Genomic DNA, 25,441 nt, shown 5'->3' with positions numbered 1-25,441 from the left:
ACTGAGCAAGAAGTAAATGCAATTGCTCCCCCATAATTCAGTCATCCAATTTGTCTTTTTATACTTAATTAATCACATTTCACCAACTCTTATTAGTTTAAACCTAACTGTTTCAGCATTATGATCTGAGATGCAAAACTTTAATGATCTTTTTGTATCCGAGTACCATAAAGGTTTATTTATTAAGTTTCACGAATTTTACGGACATATATATTACTCTTTTACACCCGCTTATGAAAACTTAGTGCATTTAAAAGTTAGCGCACCCAAATTTTCAGACTTAGTAGACATATTAATTTATTCAGACCACGAAAAATTTTATACTCTTAAGGAATTTTTACTTGATTGTGAATATGGTCTACTAGATTTAGGAAGCAACATCCACTTTCTTTTATAAAATGATGCACCTCGATCTTCAAAAGTCCCTTCGGGAACTAATTATTTTATTTGCTATTTTATACGTTTTAACTAATTTTGCTTTATTTCTTAAACATTTTAGAGAACCAAACGTATTTACAGTACATTGCAAACACTTCAAGCTCCATCAGCACGAGAATAACGTATTGGAATGTACTTTTACTACCAAGGCAGTTTAGTAAGACCTTATCAAATTAATCGATCCTTTACTATCCATTTTCCCTATCAAGTAACTCCCACTCTAGAAGTTTTGTTCGATTTTGTAGACTCTTGGGACGAAGGTTCAATAAAAATACCAGCTTTTTCCCCTTATTGGAACTTTTTTTAATGCTTTCAGAGCAAAATTTAGACGAGCTTCCCATTGACATCTCCAACTGGTAATGATTAATATACAGAATAGATCCCTTACCCTTAAATTAAATATTATAAAATATATTATCCTTGGATTATCCACAACCCATAACTCATTTATTATTTATATTCGACAACCCCACAGCATTTTAAATCACTATCTAACCTTAAAAATTAGTCACCCCCAAATACTCGAAATATCCCTATTCCTATCCTTCTTTTCTAACGCAGAATTAACAATTAAGTATCCTATTCCTTTATTTTAAGTCATGTTTTTCCTTTTGAACCAAGAACTAGTTGAGATTTGCAGCTTCGTGAAAACCTTTGAAACTGAACCTTCCCTTCAAGCATTTATTTTAGTAAACTTGAAGAACGTGAAAACCCAGAAAACATCAACCCTCTCAGTCTACCCCACTTCAATTTACTGGGATTATGTCTTTTACCTCCTCGATAACGAGTCTAAATGTGCTAGAAGTATCTCAACAGAATCCAATAAATTATTGTAATTATGATTTTTCACCTCAACCAGCATTTAGTCAGAATAACTGACATTAAACGTTCCTTTACCGAGACTGACAACTATACCTCCCCTTCCTTAGAAATTTATTATGTTAATATTGACACTCAACAAAATTTAATGAAAACCCTAACTCCCCTCTCACCCCATTGGAATTTCTTTTTGAAAAAGAAAAGTCGCTCGTATTAAAATTAGGTCAATCAAATCTCCCAAATAACCTTAATAACGAAACTATCTATCCATCCCGAGATTTTTAAAATGGGAAATTATTTTTCCTTTCGAATAGTTTTTCCCCTCCAAAGTTCATCACGCCCCCCTGTTGTCGAGTATCATGATGAATGTCCCATTTGTTTACGAATTACATCATGCTGGAAAAAACTGCACCCTTCGGACGGAGACCAACCCCCTCATCTAGTTTGCACTGATTGCAGAACTAACCTCTTCAAACATTCTTCCCAACCAAATTGCCCCCTTTGCCTCCGCCATATTTACACCGTATCCATTAGTTTTTACTACCGATGCTTCTGCTGCAATCAACTAAAGAAATGTGTCACCTCCTCAACTCACCCGCACATAAAATGTCACCAGGACCTTGGACATTTTGTGTGCAAACCCTGTGCCCAAGATAAACATAATTGCCCCATTTGTCTGAAGAAGATCAACCCTCACGACGTTTGGTCGGAAAGCTGTTAAACAATGCAAATGCACCCCATTTACGTCCCAATTCTTCTTCTTCTCTCCTTTATCGTCACCCTCTCTGTTGGCCTCCTCCTAGAAGTCCTCATCCTTCTCCTCATCTAACGACCCTTCACCACTAGCAGTTATATACTGCAACACAAAAAACCCAGCTGCGCGGGTCGTCGCACGGAGGGGAGCCACGAGGTCCGAAACCCGATTTAGTCAGTTAAATCTGACACAATCTGATTCAAAGCTTCTAAACAATTAAATTTTTTGTTAATAGGATATTCCGATTTTTAAAACGGAGATTGTTTTCAAAATTTCAATTCCTTCGATTTTTTCTTTTCTTTCTTTCCACCCCGGTGGGAGCTTCGCAAATTGATTCTGCACATAATGTGTGATTGCAATTCTGTACTCTAAGAGTATGATTTTGTTGGTACCTTTAAAAGTACGATTGTTTTCTTTTCAGCACAACTAGATTTCGTTTTAATCTTTATTTGTAAGTGTATTTATATTTATGTTTGACAAGATGTCGAAAAGATCCCACCAGACCGCAACCCCCACATTGCCAGTGGAGCAGTATGACCCATTGACCAACTGGATGGCTGATCTTCCACCTTTAGCAAAGAAGCCTAGAGCAATCCATCCGCGTCAACGTGGTCATCTCAACAAACAACAACATAAACAACAACATCAACACCAACATCAACAACAATACCGACAACAGCATGAGCCCCATCAACATCAACAAACCACAGTTAAAAGCAACTCTCATCAAGCACCTCTTCAGCCTATTCACAGTTCCATAGACGACGGATTGCCCAAGGGAAGAGATTTTCCTTTGAAGGAAGAGAGGCTGGAGCACCAACGGATGAGAGAGATGCATCCGTTAGACAACAATCCAAAATTCGTTAAGTCGTTGGATTATTCCCTCACAATGGACTGTAACCAATGGTGTCTGTCAGAGGAAACAGTGATCAAAAATAAAGTTACCGGCCAGACGATCACTGTTCCCACCGACACCCTACCGGTGATTCCTGACTTTTCGTTGGTACCGGCAATGAACCTGTGGAGACTTCGCTCCCGAAATGCCAACGAAAGGTCATATGAAGTGGCTCACAAGACGCTAGGCTGTAGGATGCACGTCCCTTTTTCCAACCTTACAGCCTTCCCAGAAAACACAAACATGGCCGAAACAATTTCCACCACAGATCTAGTGGTTGAGAACTCCACATTCCGGAAACAACTCTGGGAGTCAGAGAATGCTCTAGCAGACCTTCAGAGCCAACTGAGCGCTCTCCAAATCTCTGCAAAGACAACCAACAACGAGAAAGAGATAATGAGAAAAAAGCTGGTCGTTTGTTCAAAAACTTTAGAAATTAGAGATACCCAGCTGAAAACTCTAATCAGGAAGTCAAATGAGCTCATTGAAGCCAATCAAAGCCTTGCAAAAGAATTGAAAGCGCTAAAATTTATAAAGAACAATTAACATTGATTTCTGATTTTGTAAACTTCCTTTCACATTAATATTCTAAGACTCATTTTCGTCTTTGCTGTACTTGTAACAACTCTTTCACTATCACTTTGTTTATGTGTCTCATGAAATTTTCCATTTAAAGGCTACTAATTTTGTCGCACAGTATCATTGCTGTCCATTGATCTTAATAGTCTTAACTTTTGTAAACTTCTCCAACGAGCATATATTCTAGTATTTCTACTCCTAATCACCAACCGGTTCTTAAATCTTATTAGTCTCATAACTGGTGTATTTGCTATCCAGTCTCTATTTGTAAACTAATATGTAAACTGCAAATTTGTTTAAAATTCTATACCTAGTAACCCTCATCAGTATCGCAAAGTCGTAACTTTTAAAAGTATTATTTCCCTTAATATGTTGCTTTTCACTTTGCAACTTTTTGTAAACACTATTATCGTTTCTTTAATACTCTTAATGTAAACTTTGTACGATAGAGCACAATTTTTCTCTTCTTTAAACCGGGGTGAGCTGTAGTATTGCTAATTGGATAATTGCCGCCGCAATTACCGATACTACAGAGAGTATAATTATTTAACCGTCGACTTTGTGAACACTTTAGACTTAGTCTAAACTGACGGAATATTAAGAGAGAGCTATGCTGCGTGAATTGCGTTGAGTGAATGAATACATTATTCATAGCCAAATACTGCTGTGTATTATTTAATACACTATGCAGCGGTCCATACCGGCTGATTCACCACCGCTATTAATACGCGTAATACGTGAAGGATACTGAAGCTATCCAGGCCGCTCTTCAGCACCAATTCTGAAACGAATATATGACTAAAGACGAGTAGTAGTCGGCTCCACGAATGACCTAGGAATTGATTCGGAGCTAGTCATAGGTCTTGTGATTTTTTAGTCGTGTTGACTCAATTATAAACACGCACGAGACTAGATTTTGCTGCTGAAGGAAATCAGACCAAAACTCAACCAGCGCGAAAGTAAGACGCTAAAAATCTAACCAAAAAATTCTCTTCTCTCTCTTCCTCTCTCTGCTCTAAGAGCGAAACCACTATTTTCTCCGCTAAGCGGGACTATCTGCAGCAATTGTAAGTCTGCCAATTTTCTAACAAAAATAGAGTTAAATTATTATTCATATCCAGCAGTAAGATGGATTCAATTTCTTGATTAAGATTAGATACCCCACCATATTTTCAAGTAGGAATTAATCCCCAATTGTGCTCTATCATTTTTATCTATTTACTAATTAACCTTTGTATCTAACCAATTTTATTTTCTAGCAAATAACACATAGATTTGGAAATTAGCAAAGAACATTGTGAGCATATTGTGAGACTTATTCTAGCACGCAATTAAGGTCGCTACAATAATATAGGTTTAGCTCTAGTGTGGTAATTAAGATCAAGCGAATAAAATACCTACCACATCAGAGTTAAAAATGGCTACGACTCTCACTCTCTGTGGGATGTAATCCGGAAACCGCGGGCCCGTTTTTTTCGGGGCGAAGCAAAACCACTAGACCGCCAGGGACAATCTATAACAGCGCTATATCAAAAATTTTCTGCTTTTATAGTTTCTCTTTTTTTTCAAAATTCGGCTTGCTTGGCTATGGGCTTGATTGACCTCCACCGTTTCCGAATTGAAATGCTCTCCGAGCTAGCAAGAGGAAGTTATTAATCCTTATTGGCTTCCCAGCTGACCCCGCTCATTGGGTGACATATTACAAGGGGTGTGGATTAGAGTGAGGAGGGTAACTAACCTGAAAAGGCAGTAAGTGATGATTGTGAGAGTGTAACCCACAATTGCAAATCCCACACCCACAAAGGGCAACACAGAGGGCACTTCCGTGTCCCACAGACGCCCCGTCTCACTCTGCAACAAACAAATAAACAAAATACACACTCTCAAAGAGACAAACAAACACCTATCAATAAATGACCAGAAATGTTAACTGAAGCATTTTACTGAAGCAGTCCAAAATTCACAACTGAAAAAAATTTTAGTTTGACTTGCTATGATTTCGTTGCTTTCTCGTTGCATTTAATAACTTTCAAAGAGTCAGCGATAATAAAACTCGCGGTTGTTTATCAGATCTAGTAAAATGACAGAAATGTTGCTTAGATTTCACAAGCGGCACGGCAATAATGCAAGCTGTCCCTCGAACCCTCCTCCTCCTCCTCCTCCCCCCCCCCCCCCCGTGCAATAGTCCTATATAACACATGTAACTAATATTTATTTAAAGCTATTGTGGAGTTATCTATTAATTATAATGGCCATTTCCACCCCATATGCAATACCGGCTACATAAACCCTAATAATTTGTTTAAAAAAAGGCTCAGAAAACATTCTAAATATTATTGCCGTTCATCAAGGGCAGCAACATTTCGTTTTAACTTTTATTCGGCTAATTGAGCGACGATTAAGAATGGAATTGACTTCGTACCATAATAAAAGAGAAAGCTGTAAGATGAGTTGATAAACATGTGATGTTTGTGAGGACAGTGGTGGAGGAGGTCGTCTCATCTGACCGATAAAAGGGAGTTTTCCGATAGACAGAAGAAGAAGAAGAAGAAGAGTAAGAAGAAGACTGTACAACTGAGGAGGAGTTCAGATGCACACCTTGACTTGACCACAGTTTTTCTAAACATAATATTTATAATAAATAAATGTTTTTAATTATAGTAATATTAATTATTAAATGTGTTAAATGTGTAAATGTTTAAATATGTTTTAAACGTGTAACACAAAGTTGAAAAAAATCAGTTATTGTTATGAATGTCAGTTCTCGGTAAAAGAGATCGTAAAACTTTTTAATTACTCATTTAACTCCTGTAACCTTGAACACCGCCACTGATGTTTATTGTAATTAATGTCCTTTAGTCTAATAGCATGACAGTAGTCTGTGTCTATGTCTATTTCAGGTTCTAATGTTACATGTGACAATATTATCACCACCAATTTCTGATGCCCGGCACCACAGTTATACCCGAATCCGAATCTCTTAATATTTCAGTACTGAATCATTAGTCTTTTTTTTACTATGCTACCGTTCTGATCATCGCATCTAAAAGACATTTCATGGAAAAATTCAGATTAAGACTCTGAGCTCAACCTGAGCAAAATGATTATTTTTTGTCTGTTTATACTCTGAACAGGATGTAATTGTAGCGTAATATTGGTCTAACAACTCTGCAACTTAACAAGGTTTTAGAAACAAAATAAATCATAACTATATCATATAAAAACAAACAAAGTCTATAGGTAAGAAAACCTCTCCATTAACAAACATTTTGTTTTTATAAAATATTTTTGTTTTTATATTCCGATGTTTGTCTCAATAGAGTAAAAAATATATACCTTTTTTAACAATTCAAATACTTTAGAAAATTTTAGCAAATCTTGCCAATAGAAATACGTTTTTCAAGACAAAAAAGTAGAGATTTTTTATGTTCTCCATTTTAATTACATTTTTATATCTTACACCTATAAGTATAAAAAAGGGATAAATTCACAATCAGAAATGTGAAAGATCACCATAAAAAGCAAAACCTTGGCAATATAAGAATATAACTCTGAGAATGTACTCAATCTACACAAAATTGTCGGGTAACTTCGAAAAACATGTCAAACAGTCATCAACACCTATTTGCTGAAATTCAAAAAAAAAATTAAAAGAATGAATTAGCTCAAAATTATAATGCAGCAGCTCTGAACATTCGCTCGCAAAACTATCTGAACTTTGTAGGAAATACTCAACTTAAAAATTCAGCGTTTAGATGTTTTAATTGATTTTTTTTCGTAACGAAAAACAGAATTAAAGATAATTGTTTTCAATTTATAATCATGCCAATGTTCTTAAAAAATATAGTGGCCTCACAGTTGTTGCACCAACACAAGAGAAAAAGTATCAAAACAGTTTTTGGGCGTTCAGTAGTTTCAACAAAGAGCTTTTTTCGCAAGAGTTTTTGTTAAGAACTTTAAACTTCGTTAAGTTTATAATTTGGAGTTCACAACACCTACTGATATCTACCTCTTAGAACTTAGTTTAGGTTTTTCAAAATAGAACATAAGTTAAGGAGTGATGGTGACCTGATGACATAAACGACTAAGGATCATTCAACGTTTGCATGTGGAAAAAAGCAGTCAAACTCGAAGAACGTCCGTTAACATATGAATTTATGTCTGTTTCACTGCGTCGGTGATTCTCATAATTAGATACTCAGAGACCAGTGAGCCATGAGAATGTAAGAAAACTTAATGCGCTTCGGGCTTTACCTGTTTTTTTTTCGTTTTTTGAGGACTGAAAGTCAAAAGCGTAAGACAAAAAAAACTGGTCGATAGAAAATTGCATTAAAAACAGACAGAAAAACGCGAAAAAACTCGAAGAGTTGGGCTATACAAACAATTAACTACGTTGAAAATCTAATCCGAACTATCCAAGAAAAAAACAATATCCAAAAAATCAAAAGTTAATTTCCTATAGAAAGTGTTGAAAAGATGCAAACAAAGTTAATTAGTTTGGGAGAGAGTGTAGGCGAGGAGCTGTTGTTGGGAGCTGGAGTAGTAGGGCGGGCGGGGTTGCCGCTATGTAGGTTTGGAGGTAGGCAGTTCGGGTAGAGCGTGATATGTGGGGACCAAGTGGTAGGTGGTGGTGGGTGGGGGGTACTTAGTGCGGAAGAAGAGAGGCGAGTGGGTTTTGGTGTGGGGAGGGTTTGAATAGCTTTGGGGGTTTCTTTAGTTTGCATATAGAGAAAAAATTTCAAAACCTCTCAAAATTACTTTTTGACCTTGATTTTCACCTACAGTCCCTAATAATTATACATAAAATAAGCTATTGTTAAAATCCAATGCTCCTAAACCGAAGTTGAAGTTCCAAAGCAGAAGTCATTTCTCAAAAACAGATGTCAAAGTTCAATTCATGAAAGTCAAAGTTCAAACTTGCTTCAGCTAAAACACACCTGTAAAACACCAACATTCTTGTTCAAATCGTTAAAAAAAGACAGCAAGGCTAATATTATCGCTACAAACTCAGTTTGAGAGCAATTTGAAAAAACCACGGCTATATACGTTTTAAATATGCTGCCTTCAAAAACAAAAACGTAGCTAGAAATGATTACCGAAACTTCGGTAACGTTAAAAGTAAGCGTAAAAATACTGTTATGCACACTTCTCTAAACGCTGTTTTCCAGAAATGGCCAATTGTTCTGCAATTACAAGTTTCTTCATACTTTTGACATCACAATAAACATATGTAAATTATAACAGATCAATTGAAAATTCGAACAGTTTTCTTCAATTGAAGAGAGAACCTATTCGGTTTCTCCCAACCTCGTGTTTTTTATGTCCCTCAATGACAAAATAAAGCACGGGACTAAGCTGGGGGCCGAAACTGAATAGATTCAAATAGAATTGAAGAAAATTGATAAAAAAATGGCAATTTATCTCCAATTATTGAACCAATATATTAGTCTTAAGATAAAAAATTGAGAAATTTTTGACTGCTTTTGACGGTCTTGAAGAATCAAAATTATAGACTACTAGATAATAAAAAACACAATTTCTAACCAATACACTCGCAAATAGAAATACAAATTGCACCCCAGTTTTATTTTTCGACAGTATTGCCATTCGCAAAAAAGTTTACTGAGGCATAATTAAACATGGCTTCCCAAAAATATCAATCAGTTTTCACTCCAAGTTATGAAAGCAAAATTTGATTTCAAATATTTTGTGCAAATTCCGTTAACATCCAGTCAAATATTCTACACTGAAATGTTACGGGGAAATTAGAATTCAAAACTTTACATATAATCCATATTCACAAGAATTTACATGTTTCGGCAGACGAATGTTGAACTTACCTCTACTTGAAAATAAAGGTCACTAAAGACCACGAGCCCAAATGAAGAATAGACCAAAGAAAAAATAGGCATCACTAGCCGGGTAAATATCATATGCAAATATTCACGTTGTTAGAAATATAGACGCCATAACCCACATATAAATTCATATCTTGCCAAAAAACATCCAACTGAAGTAGGTATTAACAGACATTTATGTTGACACGGACGCGAGGGTGGGGGCTGGGTGTGGATGCAAAAAAAATTTACAATGTGATGTAAAAAAATTTAATTTAGGTAGTCAGCTATTTAGGCGTGCGCAAATTCAAAAAATTCAAGATAGACTAAAGAATGAACAGAACATAATGAGAAGTGAACTAAATACATCACAAACTAACAATCTAACAAAGCGATAATTAAGCTGTATATGAACCTTATTTAGCTTGAATATATCAAATATACCACAATACCCTTACAAAGTACACTAAGGACTAGATCAAGGGGTTGCAAAAGCCCTAGTAAAAGAAAAGGGCTTATCTCATAAAGGTGATAGCCAAAAGTTCAAGTACTTCCAAAAATTAATCTCCCAAATCAATAAAAGCCACTGGAGGCACAAAACAAATTGATTTATTGCGTTTCTCTCCGATACAGCTTGATAAAACCGTCTGTCTAAAATCCAAATTGTGTCCGCTCAACCAAGCGTGCATTACAAAACTGCCTTGACATCCTAGCACACGTTATAATTGGGTCAATATAATGAAACATTCCCAAATTTTCCAAAAATCTGGGAAAAAGGATTATAGCGCATATTAGCTAAATTGAGGAACGTACATTTTGTTTATTATATGCAAATGCCTCGAACGAAACAAATTATATATGTAAATGATTCGGCTAAAAACTATAAAAGTAAACGTTTTCACGAAAATGTTGGTTGCTTTGCTATCTATTTTTGTTGCAAACATAAAAGTAGAAATAATGAAAAAATGTAAAATGAAGGCTAATAAATGCATCTACAAGGCTACATTTTCGATTATATTATCAAGACAGGCCACCATATAGTAGTTTTTTTTATAGCTGTACCCGTAGTAAAAATAGCTGTCAATTATAAGATATAATTGATAAATGATGTCTACTTTCCGATATTTATAAATGTACAGAATACACGCGGTTGAGAGAAGTAAACAAAAATGTAGCACAAAAATGCAGTAGACATTTTTCACTCAAAAAACAATTAATTGAACATTTGCGCTTTAAAGCTTCATATCTATCTCATTTTTTTTCTTCGCTACAGATTATCAAAATGTGGATCCATCTAAATTTGTTAGTACAAAATATAATTATTTCTGCGCAACGTGTTTCCACATGTTTTACACAAGATAGGCTGTCCAAACTATGTAATTCAAGAAACAATAAACAAGAGTTTTTTAAATCGGTTTTGGACCAAAAACATTGCTTCTGTTAAAAAAGCCCCCAAAAACAGCTTCAATAGTTTTATAGTTTTCATGGACAATAAACTAATTATAAGTCTATAACAGTTTGAGTAGTAAAATTCACCAGAAAATTGAAGTCACAAGGATCAGAAAAAAAGACGAGAAGACGTTATAAGAGACCCGTAATTGAGAGATTACAGCCATTTAATGTAATGGTTAGCAGAATAGACCAGTAAACTCAATTATGTGCACAATAAACGAGGTCTAACAAAGGAAGGAAAAACATCAAGAAAAAAATGGCAGTAGACATTTTTCAATCAAAATACAATTATTTGAACATTCCCACTTAAAAGCACCATATCACATGTTTTGTTACAATCAATAAAAAACTGATCCACATAAACATACGCGTACAATACAAATTTACTAATTTGCATCGGGTTACATACAAATTTTGCAGGGTTACATAGGAAAGAAAATCTAAAACAAATAACACAAGCGATAATAAAACAAAGAAGTTTTTAAACTTGGTCTTCGATTAGAAACCATTGCTTTGCAAAACAAGTTCGTTCTTAATTGAAAAACAAAACATAAGCGAATAGCGTTGGCAAAATTGTTCTCAAACGACTAGTGGTAGCCGGAATTTATTAGTCAGCTAAATTTCTCAATAGGGGTTTCAAACGACGTCATTAGAGATTATTATATACCATGATAACCACTAATAAAACTTAAAGTAAAAGAAATTACACCATTTTTGGTGCACTTTTAATTTGACTTTTAATACTGAGCTGCCGCCACTTGCTTGTGTCCAGCTGCTGACACTTGTGAATGAGAGAGAAATTTAGATCACGCAAAAACTGACTCGAAAAGTCATAAGGGTCAAGCAAAAATTGTGCATGAAAAAAGACTGACACGTTCATAATAATTGCGTCCAACTTCGTTCGAGAGCAAAAAAAAAATGTATCATGTGCATTGGACAAACTTGACCTATATTTTGGAGGGCAGCTCACCGACTATTTAACATAAAATTCGGCAGAAATTTTTTTGAGAATTCAGAAAAACTGGAGAAGCCGTTGAAAAAGAGAACCAATAGAGACATTGAGGTCAGTTGTTATAATGGTTAGCAAAATAGGTAAGCAACTAAGAGAAGTTGATTCCCTCTTTATTCAATGAAGGAAACAAAAATGGCCGAACAACTTCAAAAGAATAAAATGTCATAAAATCAAAATAAAGAAAGCCACAGTACACAATTATCGGCCAATTGCAAAGCATCTGGTGGCAAAATTAAGAAAACAAAAGGAAAACTTAATCAGACGATAATAAGATAAAAAGTAATAAAGCTAATGAAATAATGATTGAAATCATTTGGATAGGATAGTAAGAAATAATTAACTGAATTGAGGTGGATTGAAAAAGAAGTCTGAAAATAGCTTTTATGCTTATCAAAGTCCAATACAACAAGTGAAGTCAGCAAAAAAGGAATGATAAACTTTAACTTTATCTTTGGTCAACGATAAAGACTACGTTCTATCTGCATATTCGCCAAATTTAAAAAGAATTTTAAACATCTTATTTGTAATCTTGGGATTGTGAGCAAACAAATAATGCAACATTAAAAATCACATAAAACATGGCTTACAAATACATGAATGCGCATATACTGTTTTTTGGCGAATTTCGTCGTTTCATATCAATTAAATTCTTCTATTCTTCAATTTAATCGAAAATGCAAATAATAAAACTTACCACGAGTTGAGGTTATAAAAGCTGATAAGAAAAGACCGCTTCCTGTCTCTTATCTGGTTGTGTTCTTTTTGTAATGATTGTAGCTGATGTATAATTGATATCAATAATCAGACAAAAGTTCTTTGTTTCTTTTTATTCACAACGTGCAACCTCACAAAATAGAGACGCGCTTTAAACGGCGCAAAATCACACCGCGTATATCTCCAGGGGGGTTAATTTGGTTAATAATTTATAACGCGTCTAACTTAACTGTGCCCAGGTGAGAAAATGGGGGGAGGGGGGTAGAAAGGGGAAATAAAATCGTAATCAAGAAAACCACTTTGAGCACATGTAAAGTGACATTTCAAAACAAGCCGAGCTGATTAACGCTTTCGCCTTACTACACAATTTTCAAACCAATTTTGAGCCCTTTTGAAGCCATTTTGTGAAACAGGCATGGAAAAAATGGAAAACGGAATGAACAAATTTGGTGTATTGGGGGAAAATGGGCGCTTAAAATTGCTAGTATAGTAGTAATCAAATATACAATACACACACGCTTTAGCCGCTTAATAACAAGTAAAAATTAACATGCATAAACCAATAAGAGGAAACATCTAAAAAGCGATCATTAAATTGTGATGAAATATGAACGAAATTTGACCAAATTACATCCAAAACAGGGAAGATTTCAACTGCAACTGGAGGATATAAATTTGAAGTAAGAAATAAAATTAAAGCGACTCGACTGTATGAAAAAATTTTGCGTCAGTAAAAAAATTTTATTACCGGGTCGTAACTTTTGGAGGGGCGAATGTAGCAATGATTTTATGAAAATTGAAAAAAAAACCCGGAACACGGAGAAAAAGGAGACAAAATTTGCCCATATGTAAATAATGATGGAAAATTTTCCCAATTTTTCCTTACATGAACAGGGAAAAGCTTGCCCTGAAGTTGTGGATGGGACGCAATTTTTACTTTAAAAAGGAGAAATAGTAAGAAGTATACAAAAGTGTGTTTGTATATTAAATTAAGGCACTTTTTGAAGTGACGGGTATTTTTCATACCCCACGGCAACGCATCATTAACAATAATATGCCATTAAGTGATTAAAATAACCCCCTTCCTCTCCTTAACCCAGTTGCAAATTTCAGCGCAAAATCCCCATTTGCAAAAGGCATCTCAATCGAAAAACTCATGCGCAAAATCCATTTATTTTATCAAGGAAAATTTAATATGAACAAAAGAGGTATAATTTTGTGTTGAACAAAGGGCGGATTTGTTTCATGCCGTGACAAAAGCCATTGTTTGAAAATCATTGAAAAGCCTTAATCGTAGCACAAAGTGACCTACGCTTTTCTTCTCACAAGTCAAAAATTCAAAACGCGAAATCCACATTTTTAAGACCACAAGTAAAACTTACACCCACTATTTTATATCATAACACTTTGTCACCACTTAAAAAAAACAAGCTTTCATTCAACGCTGGAATTCTCGAAATGAAAGCATCAATAACTCAAATGACAAATAAAAAGAAAAGAAGAAAAAGTTTTGAGAGACGAAATTTTGATGATAAAGTTAAAGAAACGCACTTTTTCTTTGCTTAAAGCTGCGCTGTCTTTCAGCGTTATATTATTGCTTTAGTTTGCATAAATGAATGATGATATTTAAGCAAGGCGAATTGTAATTTTGATGGGCGGATTTTTGAGAAACTATTAAAATAATTCGAAAAATGTTTAATAGACGTTATGTATATTTGGAGACCAAACACGGAGGGATTTCCTATTACAATGGGCTGTTTAAGCCCAAATAAATTGAGCAATCAGAAATAGATAAAACAGAGGGAGAAACTGGGAAAGCAAAAAAGGAAGTTAGAAAAAAGGGTGAAATTTAAAAGCGAAATCAAAAATCGCACAGGAAGCAAACCTCAAAACCACTCCGTGTATTAGCCTATGGTAAGAACCCTCCCCTTTCGTACAAATGGTAAGGCAATTTCCCGTTGCTGCTTTTTGAGCTACTTGAAAATTCCCTCAAAACTCGTAAAATTAACTGGAGAGGCAATAAAATAAATAGCAATACTCGCCACAATAGGTATAAATATTGGAGGTTTATGCTATGCAATTATGGAAAAAAGACCTGAATGGGTCATAAAGTACACAAGGTGCTTGATATTTTAACAGACATGAAATTTCAATACATTTTTGCTCCCGCTTGACAGTTACGAATTAGTTTATAAGCGAATTAATAAAACCCAATATTTCCCTTAAGTAGTATTTGGAGAAATTTCGATAAACTCTTAAGCAAAAATTTATTATACATCAGATATAGGCCGGCAGAATTTGTTCAATGCTTTATTTAAACAAAAAAATAAACAAATATATAAACACATAGTTGTATGGAAAAAACAGATGGGACCTTTATGCGAAAATCACTCCTAGCTTGTTTTTCAAATTCTCTCTTATATAATGGGAAATTTTGAAAAAAAACTGGTTGTTCTATACACAGATAATATTATACGTGTTCATTAAAGAAAAGAAATTCATCGTAGTCAAAGCTTTAATTTTCTCGATACATTTAGAGCTATCAGTTGAAAAAACTAGAGCTTCAAAAATACTAAAAAAAAGAACAAATACTAAATCAAATTGCTCGAGTATTTACTGTAAATATTACGAAATGAATTTTGATGAATGTAAAGTAAAATGATGAAAGTAAGGCTTGTGTTGATATAGGAATTCGATGTAAATATTCACCTTCAACGATGAAAAATTAACAAATAAAGCCGGCATGCTACCATTGAAAACAAGGTAGACTTTATTGACTTGTAGGAACAAAAATTGGTATCAAAAAGAACAGAAGATAAAGCAATAAATTTGTATACTTATTTGAGTTAGGATGATTTCAGTATGCTTCAAAAATATCAAACTGTTACTGTAAATGTTTAATAACATGTAGTAAAAACCTGCAGAAAAAAATATGCCAAAAAAACAATGGTATCAAAAAATAATGATAATGGTCTTTAAAAATTTACATGTAAATGTTTTCAAAGAATTAATCTGGTGGGGGAACGTTGAGAGGTGGGGGCGAGAAAAAAGCGAGGGGGGTTAGTGGGGAGGTGTTCAAACCACCTCAAACTGCCCTTCAAAAGAGAATACACTTCTAAACAGCAGATTTACACCTTCGGCGAAGGGGCGGGGCAGTTGATTGAAGGCGAGGGGTGGAAGATGGGGTTCTAAAAATCCAACAATTGCCCCTTTAACACCATGAATTTAAACCTCTCTAATTTCTGGGAGTTTCTTTCTCAGAGACTAACTAGTACAGTTCCTAGAGCTGCTTAGCAAGTTCATGCCCTGGGCTTTGCCAGTTTATCCCGCTTCAGAAGGAAGAAGTCACCCGAAAATGGTCAGATGAAAATTCAGTTGTATAAAAGATAGCATTAAAAAAGCAAACCTAAAGATAACGGAAAAACGTCAAGCAGCTTGCTTCATCAGTAGCTAGCTGCGGATTAGGGAGGCTAGCTGTACTTTTTTTGAAGGCCCGTGGGTGAGCGACACATTGAGGGGGGAGGGGAGGGCTTGAGCGCTGGGTTACGGGTTGAACGATATGCAGAGGTGGGGACTGGGGTTGAATTGGTGGGAATGTTGTTGCTGTTGACGTAAGCGGAGGTCATTAAATTTGGGGGTCTCAAAGAAACGATCCGCCCTTCATACCATGACTTTATGTCTTCCAAACGGTTTCAATGAATCGCATACTTAGAGTCTAGTCATCCGAAATGATCAAGAGGAACTGGATCTTTTCTATTTGTTCCCTCCGCTTAGCGAGTGCATTGCCAGACGCATGTGTCATATTTTACAATGATTTTCTATGTAATGGCCCGTGAAATGTAACTGGGATGCAAGACGTACTGGAGCGGAACAAACGGAAGAAGTCCTAGAGAATTAATGCCCTCCGGGCTTTACCTGTTTATCCCATTTCGAGGAAAAAAAATCAAAAAGGTCAGACATGAAACCGGTCAAGCAAAATTTTGTATAAAAAGACCAAAGGTGTGACATAATTGATACAAACTTTGTTTGAGAGCAATTAATGAGGGCTTGTCTAATTCCTACGATATTTGGTTTTCCCATTAAGGTAACACAACTTAAGGGTCATATAACGCATAGCCCCTACCCCACAATCAATGTGAACAAACCATTTTAGGCGCTAAATGATTGTGGCGTAAGGCTATAATGGAAAAGACCAAACTTCTCTTGAAAGCAATTTAAAATATGGCAAAATGCTGTCAAAATCCAGCACTAACTTTTGGCGAGAGTAATTTATCGTATTAAGTTTGATTGAAAACGCGTGAATTAGTATTTCAAGGGAATTTCGAGCAAAATGCTAAAAAAACAAATTTATTGTACTTGCTTTAGACTCTAACGGTCACAAAATTGCCAAAAGAGCAACATAATAGGTATATAGAACGTCATCTCTCCATTCTTCGTAAGTTTCCTAGATTGACTTGAGTCATGAATGAAGCATTGCATTCTCGATGAAGCCTCTAACTTTTATTTTGTTTCTCCATTGGTTTCAAATATTTATCCCAGTGAAATACTTACACGCGTCGAATCAATTGGGTTAGCAAGTTGAGGTAAAACAAAATATGAAAAACACACCATTACGCTTATTTCACAATTAAATACAGATACAAAACAAAATAAAAAATCCATAATCGAATATTACTAGGTCAATTCAACAAACCTGTAGACGTCAATGAAAGCCCTTGCCATTGATACACAGAAAGTAAATTTTTCATCTTTGTAATTTTGCTGTAACTACTATCGTACTTGGACGGCCCGGGATAGGGTCAGGATACTGATTATTTTACTCAATAAACTGCCAGTAATAAGAACTTTAGGTCGCTTCTCAGCAACAACATTCAGGCCAGTTCAACATTATTCAATATTAAAATGGAAAAATTTTGAAGTTTTCAGTTAAAAGATCTGATAGATTTCTCAAATGTTTTCCGAGACGTTCAAGCGCCACAGAAACAACTGTTATTTATTTTTAAACGATCATCGGTTGCCAACTTGACCTCAAACAACTGCATATTGTCAAGCAAAGCAAGCATTGCAGAGTAACATACGTTTCAATATGAAAGAAATGATGATTTAATATAAATGATTTTATAAGATGTTAGTACAGACTAGTTAATGTTTTCTAGTTGTGTAGTTAAAAAAATTCCCGAATTTTTTGGTAGTAGATTTTCGAGAAATGTTGCACAAAACTGACCTCAAAAACTTCAAAATTCGAATCGCAGCATTTTGGTTGGACCCATTTCAGTCGTAGCGAAGAATAGAAACGGCTACGTTTTCGAGAAATACGGTTAATTAATTTTCAGGTGTGCAATAAAACGTGCAGCAATGAAAACTATTAGGATGACAAAAAGGACAACTCCTAATTGAATTCCACAACTCAATCTCAATTCATAGCTACTTAATAGTTTGAGGACAAATATTAGCAAAATATTGAAAAAAAAATTGACAACCATTACTAACCATCTGTTTTCTAATAGAATGAAACAGTTCCAATTTTTTGTCAGGTGCGAAAGTTGTTATTCGTTATTTTTTTAAAAAAAGGTCTGGATATAATAAAAACCAAATGACAAGTAGAAAAGAAAATACGAAAATGGCTGATCGTAAAACGTAAGAACACTTAGATTTGTCAATTACGATACAAATTTGCGATTATTGCAGCAGTAAAATGCAATAAAGAAAGGTTTACGTTGCTTGCGTAGATAACTGACAATTACGAGAGCGCTTTTTTGTCTTTTCAGACGCGATTTTATTGATTTTGAGAACAAGGCTCTTAGACGGCGATTTTGTTAAAACTGGCGAAGCGTTTTTAGGACGCAATTATTTGATAGAAATGATTGATGAATGATTTATAGCAGCTGTTTTTATACAGTGATGAAGCATGAACAACTGCGCACAACTTGGTGTGTAGTTTAGCTATAGTGTAAAAATTTATGCAACGTTCCCCTTGGCGACAATTTGACAATAAAATGGCGAAATAAAAATGACAAGCTATTTTCGGAAGGTTATTCTGACAATGTTCTGACGTAGTCAAAAGGAATGAACTGAAAAAAAAACTGAAGGTTATTTGAAGTTATTTCATGCACGTATTTGCTATTTGATTTGGAACACTAAGTTTTGACACGACTCTCTGACGACCATTACGTGTAATTAAAGCTACATTACAAGCGTCCGGTAGCGGAACAAACCTACTTTCAAAGAAAGTGACTGCGACTTACAAACCGCAAATAAAAGTTTAAGTACGTATATTCCATTTTTAAAAAATCTCGCAAAAATAGAAAGCGGCTTGAAAGATGAGAGACATAAAAATCATGCAATACCCGTAAACGCTTGTAATGTACAAATTCAAAGCTTTCGGTATAGATATTCTGTCATCTGAGCAAAAATTAATCTGGAAATAATAGTTCAAACTGCAAATAAAGCTTATGGTTAGATCTGCAAAAATGGTATTCGAAAATCAAGAATGATAGCTGGCATTTCCGGCAGAAAGAGATGTAAAGTAAGCACTTCAGGTGGCCACTCGCCAGATAGCAAGCACAAAAAAATCAAAATGCCTCCTGAAATTAAAACAAGAATTCTTAACTTTGTAGTATAGCCATGATCGTTAAAAGTTGAAAGAGTTTTCAAGGAGTATGGAATGCAAGTAACTTCAACGCTCTCCTATTATAAAAAATTGCAAATTGAAGTAAAGCAAGAAGCATAAGCCAGAGGCTATTTTCTCAAAATGAAAAATAAATGGTGAAATTATTTTCTGCAACAAGGAAAAGGTCCTCATCTTTTAGTACAAAAAAATATACAGAAAAGAGGAAGCTCGGTAAAGTGCGTTTGCACATAATTTTCCAATCCCGCTCGTCCATATTTTTGGCTGAATTGTCTATCAAATCGGACAGAGGTAGAAAACTTTCAAAAAATCAAATATTGTTCAAAAATTAATGATGATTGCATTAAAAATTGCTTCAAACTCAAGCAACTTAGCAAAGAAAAAATGCTACATAAAATTACCAATAAGAACTTCCATTTTTATGATTGCGGACAAGACAAGCAGCAAAATCAAACATTAACAACAACAAACTTTAATTACATCCAAAAATCATTTTTTAAAAGAGAATTAAAAACAAAGTTAAAATAGCGTCAAATAAAAGCAAAACTAAACCAAATAATGTGTATTTCACTAGACTAGAAAAAACACGGGACTGGTATTTGGTAACAGGTAGACAAAAACGAACAAAACGCAAAGTTGAAAAATACGTTTATAATTCAAATAAAGAAAACAAATCATTTCAAATAACAAAAACCATTAAATATCCACTCAGATTTTCAACTACTTGTTCACTCATAAATCCATATGGAGACACTGCAGCCTGCCATTATCCATAATATTTCTAACGTCTACAGCAACAAACATCAACAAAAAACAAAAATTCAATTAATTTTTGCGAGAAAACGGTTTCGAAGCCGTAAAAATCATAATCTATTGCGTAAAAAATAAGTTGAATTCCACTGTGCCTTCTTTGAACATCCATAATGTGATATTTGACCTCTTGACAATAGGACTAGGTAGCAAGTAGAAAAAAAGAATAGAGGGCGCAAAATTAAAATTTACATCTTTCCAAAACAATTGATCTCAAGTCATAGAAAAAAGTGCAACTAAAAAAGCCAGCAAATGAAAAGTCGGCATTTTTATCTAAAAAATGCCATTCAGATCTCTCATTATTCAGAATATGTCATACGAAGAACAAATACAGGAAGAAGTCAAAAAATTGAAATTTCGATTAAAATCGGTGTCGAAGCCGCTAAACCAATAAACAATGCACTAAAAACATTACATATGCTTAATGGACCTTTTATTTCATCACAACTAGTGTGACTTGCGTACGGTTATTACTGTTACTAGGTTCAGAGCGACAAAAAGAACAAAGTGCAAAAATTAAACACTACGTCTATATGTTTTTCAAAACATATAACTTCAAAAATATGAAAAATTTTAGCTATCAATTGAAATCACTTAATGGGTTCTTTTATTCAAACGTAGGACGCCGTTATTACCAGATATAAAAATTCTGGCTATTGGCCAGAATTTTTATATATCACTACAAAACAACGACAAATAAATTCAAAAACAAAAAACTTAAATTCTGCGCCTTGTTCAATTAATCCCTTTTTTTAAACGCCACAAAAAGGTCATCTGACCGTTCGATATTTTGAGAAGACCAAAGGAAGAGCCTGAACAACAAAAAATTGCTGCGAAAACTCTCAGTATTGAAACCGAAACCTTTTTTGAAACGCAAAACCTCAATTATTATGCCTATGCCAATCTTAAGCTCAAATTTGACAAGAGAAAGAAATGGCAAAGTTCAATAATCATTTTTTTGAAAAAAAAAACGTTTTTTTTAAATTCAACTAAGCTTTCGACCATAAGCTTCCGAACAAAAAAATTAGGTTTTCTCGGGCTTTCCCGAAAAAAACTAATGCACCTGCAATTCATAAACCTTAATTGTACTGGATTTGTCTTGTTACGTATTTATTTTTTATAAAAAGCAATAAAGCAAAAATAACAAGTATTTCTAAAAGAAGACAGCGACTGATTTCAATCTGAATTGTTTTTAGGCTGTAAAAACCAGAAATTAGACTTAAAAAAGCATTTCTGTTTTTTATGTTCCTCCAACAAAAGTGTTTCGCATAAAATGGATATTGATAGTTTCACAAAATGTCAATATATGAAAAATAATTTTTTAAAAAAATTGGATAATTATTGAGTTATGATAGCGAAAAACCGGCAAAATTCTGTTTCACAAAGCAAGCGCAAGTAAAAATAGCCCTCTTTGGAGTAAACAAAGATTGTGTCAGCAGGTTTCAGATATGTTATAGAGGCAATTTGAACAAAGTTAACTAACCAAAGAAGCTTAATTAGCGCTTTTTTGATGAAAAGAGGCTGAATTCCAAAAAACATGGCAAAAACAATAGCCAAAAAATTAGATCAACAAGTTCAACAACAGTTTTCTATCTTTAGAGTAAAGCCAACAATGCTATCGTTCACAAATTGTTTTTACAATTGTAACTTATTTTTCAGCAAAATTGACAAAAAAAGCGTACAAATACGGAAATACAAATACAACGAAAGTAAGTCAAATGTAAAAAAAATTAAACCTTGATAACTCAGTGAAAAAAAAACGAAAATTAAGTAAATACTTTCAGATAAATTGTTGTACGATGAACGCGCTTTTTAATGATGCCTCAAACAACTCCCTACAATGAATACATCGATAGGCGAACCTTTACTGAACAAAAAAGCTCATTTGAGTATATTCTTCCTCCACACTAACGTGGATTTAAATAATAAAAAATTTTCAATGTTTTAAAGTCCATGACAAACGCAAGTACATGACAAGTTACCTCTGATATTCTTTGTTTTGTCATGTCAATTCAAAATTATGCTGATTTAATCAGGAAAAAAATCTCCTATCAACAGATGACCAATTTCATCAGGTAAAATTTGTTTTCTTCCGTTTCTTTTTCAATTCTCATCATTACTACAAAAACCTAATCCTATATTCAGAATTCAAACACATTCAAAAATGCTAAAATTAATCTAAGTGAACCGATTAAAAGACTGATTAAAATCTTCAAATTTATCTATTAATTGTTCCAACCCTCTTGCTGGGGGAGGAACTATATACGCAAATGGACAATTTTGACCGATCGATATGTTCATCGTAGAGTTGTGAAAGGTATCATTAAAAAAACCTGTCTAGCCTTTTTCAATATTTCAAAATTCAGCCTTTTTCATCAAAAATTTCCCGAAATAAGCTACTGTAGTCCACTTTGATTAAATTTACAGGATATACAAAAACCCAAAAACAACTTACTCAATCTTCTTAGACTATAATGGGAGATAGGGATACCTCCACATCCGTTGAGAGTTTTCTGGAAGTCAATTGCCGTTTTTTGCTAACTTTACTCTATGATTACCGAAAACGCAGCATTTATTTTCGATATTCAAACTAATACATTATATAGATCTATAACATTCGAATTAGTTGAGTGTTTTTAATCAACAAACAGCAATAGAATGGATGGTTAGGTACAATCTTGCACTGTTACAATCCAAAAATAATTCGAATTGTAGTCAGTCGGTCTTATTTCAAAGAAAACATTCGATCTTTTCTTTGTTAATTAAAGAACAGAACTTTCAAATCAAAGCTCACTGTTGATAGGTTCAAGTGGCTTCCTGAGCAGTTCCAAATTAATGTATCTATTTTCTTCACCCGAACAATTAAGGTCGTTTTCAATTTTAAAAATGTTTGATTTTTAAATAAACAATGGTTTATTGAACTTTGCCACCGTTTTTAATTAAATTGGTCAACTTGTAGCTTAGTGTCAGCAAAGAAAGAATGTTTCTTTTTGCTCTTTCTTCTATTTGATTAAAATGTAATCTTTTCTGCGGTTTAATACGTAAAGTTGTGGTTTTCTTGCTTTGATGCTACTAGATTTAACAATTTATTTTTGACTTTTAGCCGTAAGCTCATTTTTCTCTTTTTTCTCGTTTAATCCCATCATCTTATTAAAAACAGTTCACATATTTCATTATTGGCGTTGAAAATAAAGAACAATAGAACCTATTAAAATCTTTAGAGGCGTAAATTAATGTTTTAACGGCATCGACACCCCTTTCGAGGAATTTTTTTTTCATTTGTCTTTAACTTATGTTTTCACTTTGACTTTTTAGTCGCATGAGATTTCCTGGATAATGACAAGTCTCATTGGTTTAATTTGGAGGAATGAATGAGCCTATGTTCTGAGTTTAAATGATAGCTGATGGCTTTCTTTTTTTTGAAAATTGTTTTCAAAAATTGCAAAAAAATCACTTCAACTTCGCATTTTTGTTCTTTTTTGTTTTATTTGTTGCCTAGTCTCGTTAATTACAGGTCATATATGACAATATAGTTATCACAAGGTGTAAGTGTACAAAGTCTAATGGTTTTTATAATAATCCGTTATGAATTTATTGGCTTTGACACGTGTTTTTCGCAAAAAAAGTAAACTAATTTTTCATTTTTGTCTATATTTTACGATCTGTTTGTAGACGAAGAACATTTTCTGAAAAATTCAGTTCTAAAGCAATTCCTTTGGATGAATAAATGTACCTATTTAATTATTTCATTTGCATTCATGACTTTGAAAATAATTTTTTTCAAAAAATACAAAGGTATTTCTTAATTTTTCCTCTTTACCTTTTTTTTCTACTTTTTACCTGGTCTCATTAATGATTGGCCACATACCCCATTTTCGTGTCTATGAAAAAAGGCGCAACCAGACATTTTTAGAGGCTTAACCTTACGGCTTAAACAACTTTTTCTCGCAACTTTTATTTGAATTTTTGTTTGTTGTCTCTATTTGTTGCTCTTTTTGTAACACCATAAAAAATTGAACAGTGACAGGTCTTAAAGCCCTTCTATAAAAACCTCAGAGGCGTAGTTTATTGTAAAACATTTAGATGTTGTCAGTTGATATATAATGGTTTGCATAACATTTGAACTTAATTGTTTTTAAAAAAAATATAACTGATTTTTTTCATTTTGCTGATTTTGTTTTGTCCAATTGTTACCAAGCCTTATTATGGACCGGACCCATATCTTTTCAAATAAATACAAGTTATTTTATTTAGTTTCAGTTTTATCTGACGCTATCTTGACTTTGTTAATAAGTTTTTTTTAAATGGACTTAAAGTTTTTGATGCAATTAATGTTAGTTGTTTTTTTTATTTTGTATTTCGTCTAGCCTTGCTTTCTTAATAGTGGCAAAACGCATCAATCTAATGCGGCGTTTTTTTTACACCGGATTATTTGCGTTGGAGGCAATCTTCTTGTCCACACACCATTTTTTTTGAAAAATCCTTTAGTTTTTGGGTTGTTTTATCTGTTCCTCATTTGATAAATATTTATGCCAAAAATTCGACGAGCGTGGTCGGAACTTTATGTGCGAATGCACAATACCGACCCTCCTTGTTATTTTTATCTTCAAAACAAATACTAAATTGCTGTCGGAGATTAAGATGAATTACCCATTCATTGCGCAGAATTAAACTAACTTCGAATGAAATTCTCTGAGTTGTGTTTTTTGGTTGTGCTTATCTTAAGCGTAAAAAAAGTTATATAACCACATTGGGTGAGGACACTAAAAAAGGCGTCGGACAAATTTACCCTTCAAAACATGAAGAAGAGCTCTAGAGAACTGTACAAACTTAATTCCCTCAAGCTTTCATAAATTATCCCATTTCTCTTACTAAAAAGCTAAATGGCAATGCCGGACCTGAAGATTGTGTCCTAACGAATGTCCTAAAGAAATATGGTTCCATAATCGACTGCGTAAACACAAAACATCAATTTGGACTGCACTTTCGGTTTTAGTTCCAAGTTCTGATCATTACAAATCCCCCTTTGCAGATATCTCTTTGCAAGAGCTATTGGAGAATAAGAGCATCCCTTATCTTATGACTTATTGCATCTAGCCTCTACGAAGGCTCGGTAGACAACAATAAGAGATAAGGAAAATCAACAATTTAGAGGGTAAAATATGGGTAGTCGCTTAATGGATTTGTTTGGATAAATTAACCTGAATAAATTAGAGCAATAAACAATATCTTACCGTTATCTTTCCAGTACACACATCTTGGGGTCATTGACTGAAACAAAAAAGTAAATGAACATCTTAATGAACAATTTGAAGTGCAAATGTCCGCAAGGTCTTATTTTGCGATACTGTTTTTTTTTCAGATTCCAAAATTTTTTGTTTTTAGCGAAACCATATTTGAAATATCTCGATGTGGGTGGGTTATATAATTATACACATTTAAAAATCGTTTATGTTCAAAAATTGTTCCAATTCTTTTATGATATTGCCCCAGTGATTCTGGA

At 34.0% G+C, this 25,441-nt stretch overlaps 1 protein-coding gene across 5 annotated transcripts in view; it reads right to left on the bottom strand.

The window, feature by feature from the left end:
* Positions 1 to 25,441, bottom strand: part of LOC142342656 (uncharacterized) — a 201,459-nt gene that overhangs the window by 17,037 nt on the left and 158,981 nt on the right. For all 5 annotated transcript variants that reach the window (XM_075394110.1, XM_075394106.1, XM_075394109.1 and 2 more), the window contains exons 18-20: positions 25,173 to 25,209; positions 5,908 to 6,104; positions 5,224 to 5,336 (exon numbers count right to left, since the gene is read on the bottom strand). In XM_075394110.1, the coding sequence (XP_075250225.1) occupies positions 5,224 to 5,336; positions 5,908 to 6,104; positions 25,173 to 25,209 (347 nt within the window). The remainder of the gene's footprint in view (positions 1 to 5,223; positions 5,337 to 5,907; positions 6,105 to 25,172; positions 25,210 to 25,441) is intronic.

Source organism: Convolutriloba macropyga, chromosome 7, assembly GCF_964194025.1.
Source record: "Convolutriloba macropyga chromosome 7, txConMacr16.3, whole genome shotgun sequence".
Taxonomy (NCBI): domain Eukaryota; kingdom Metazoa; phylum Xenacoelomorpha; order Acoela; family Convolutidae; genus Convolutriloba; species Convolutriloba macropyga.
Note: the sequence above shows the minus strand (reverse complement) of the source record. Positions and strands in the feature narration are given on the sequence as shown.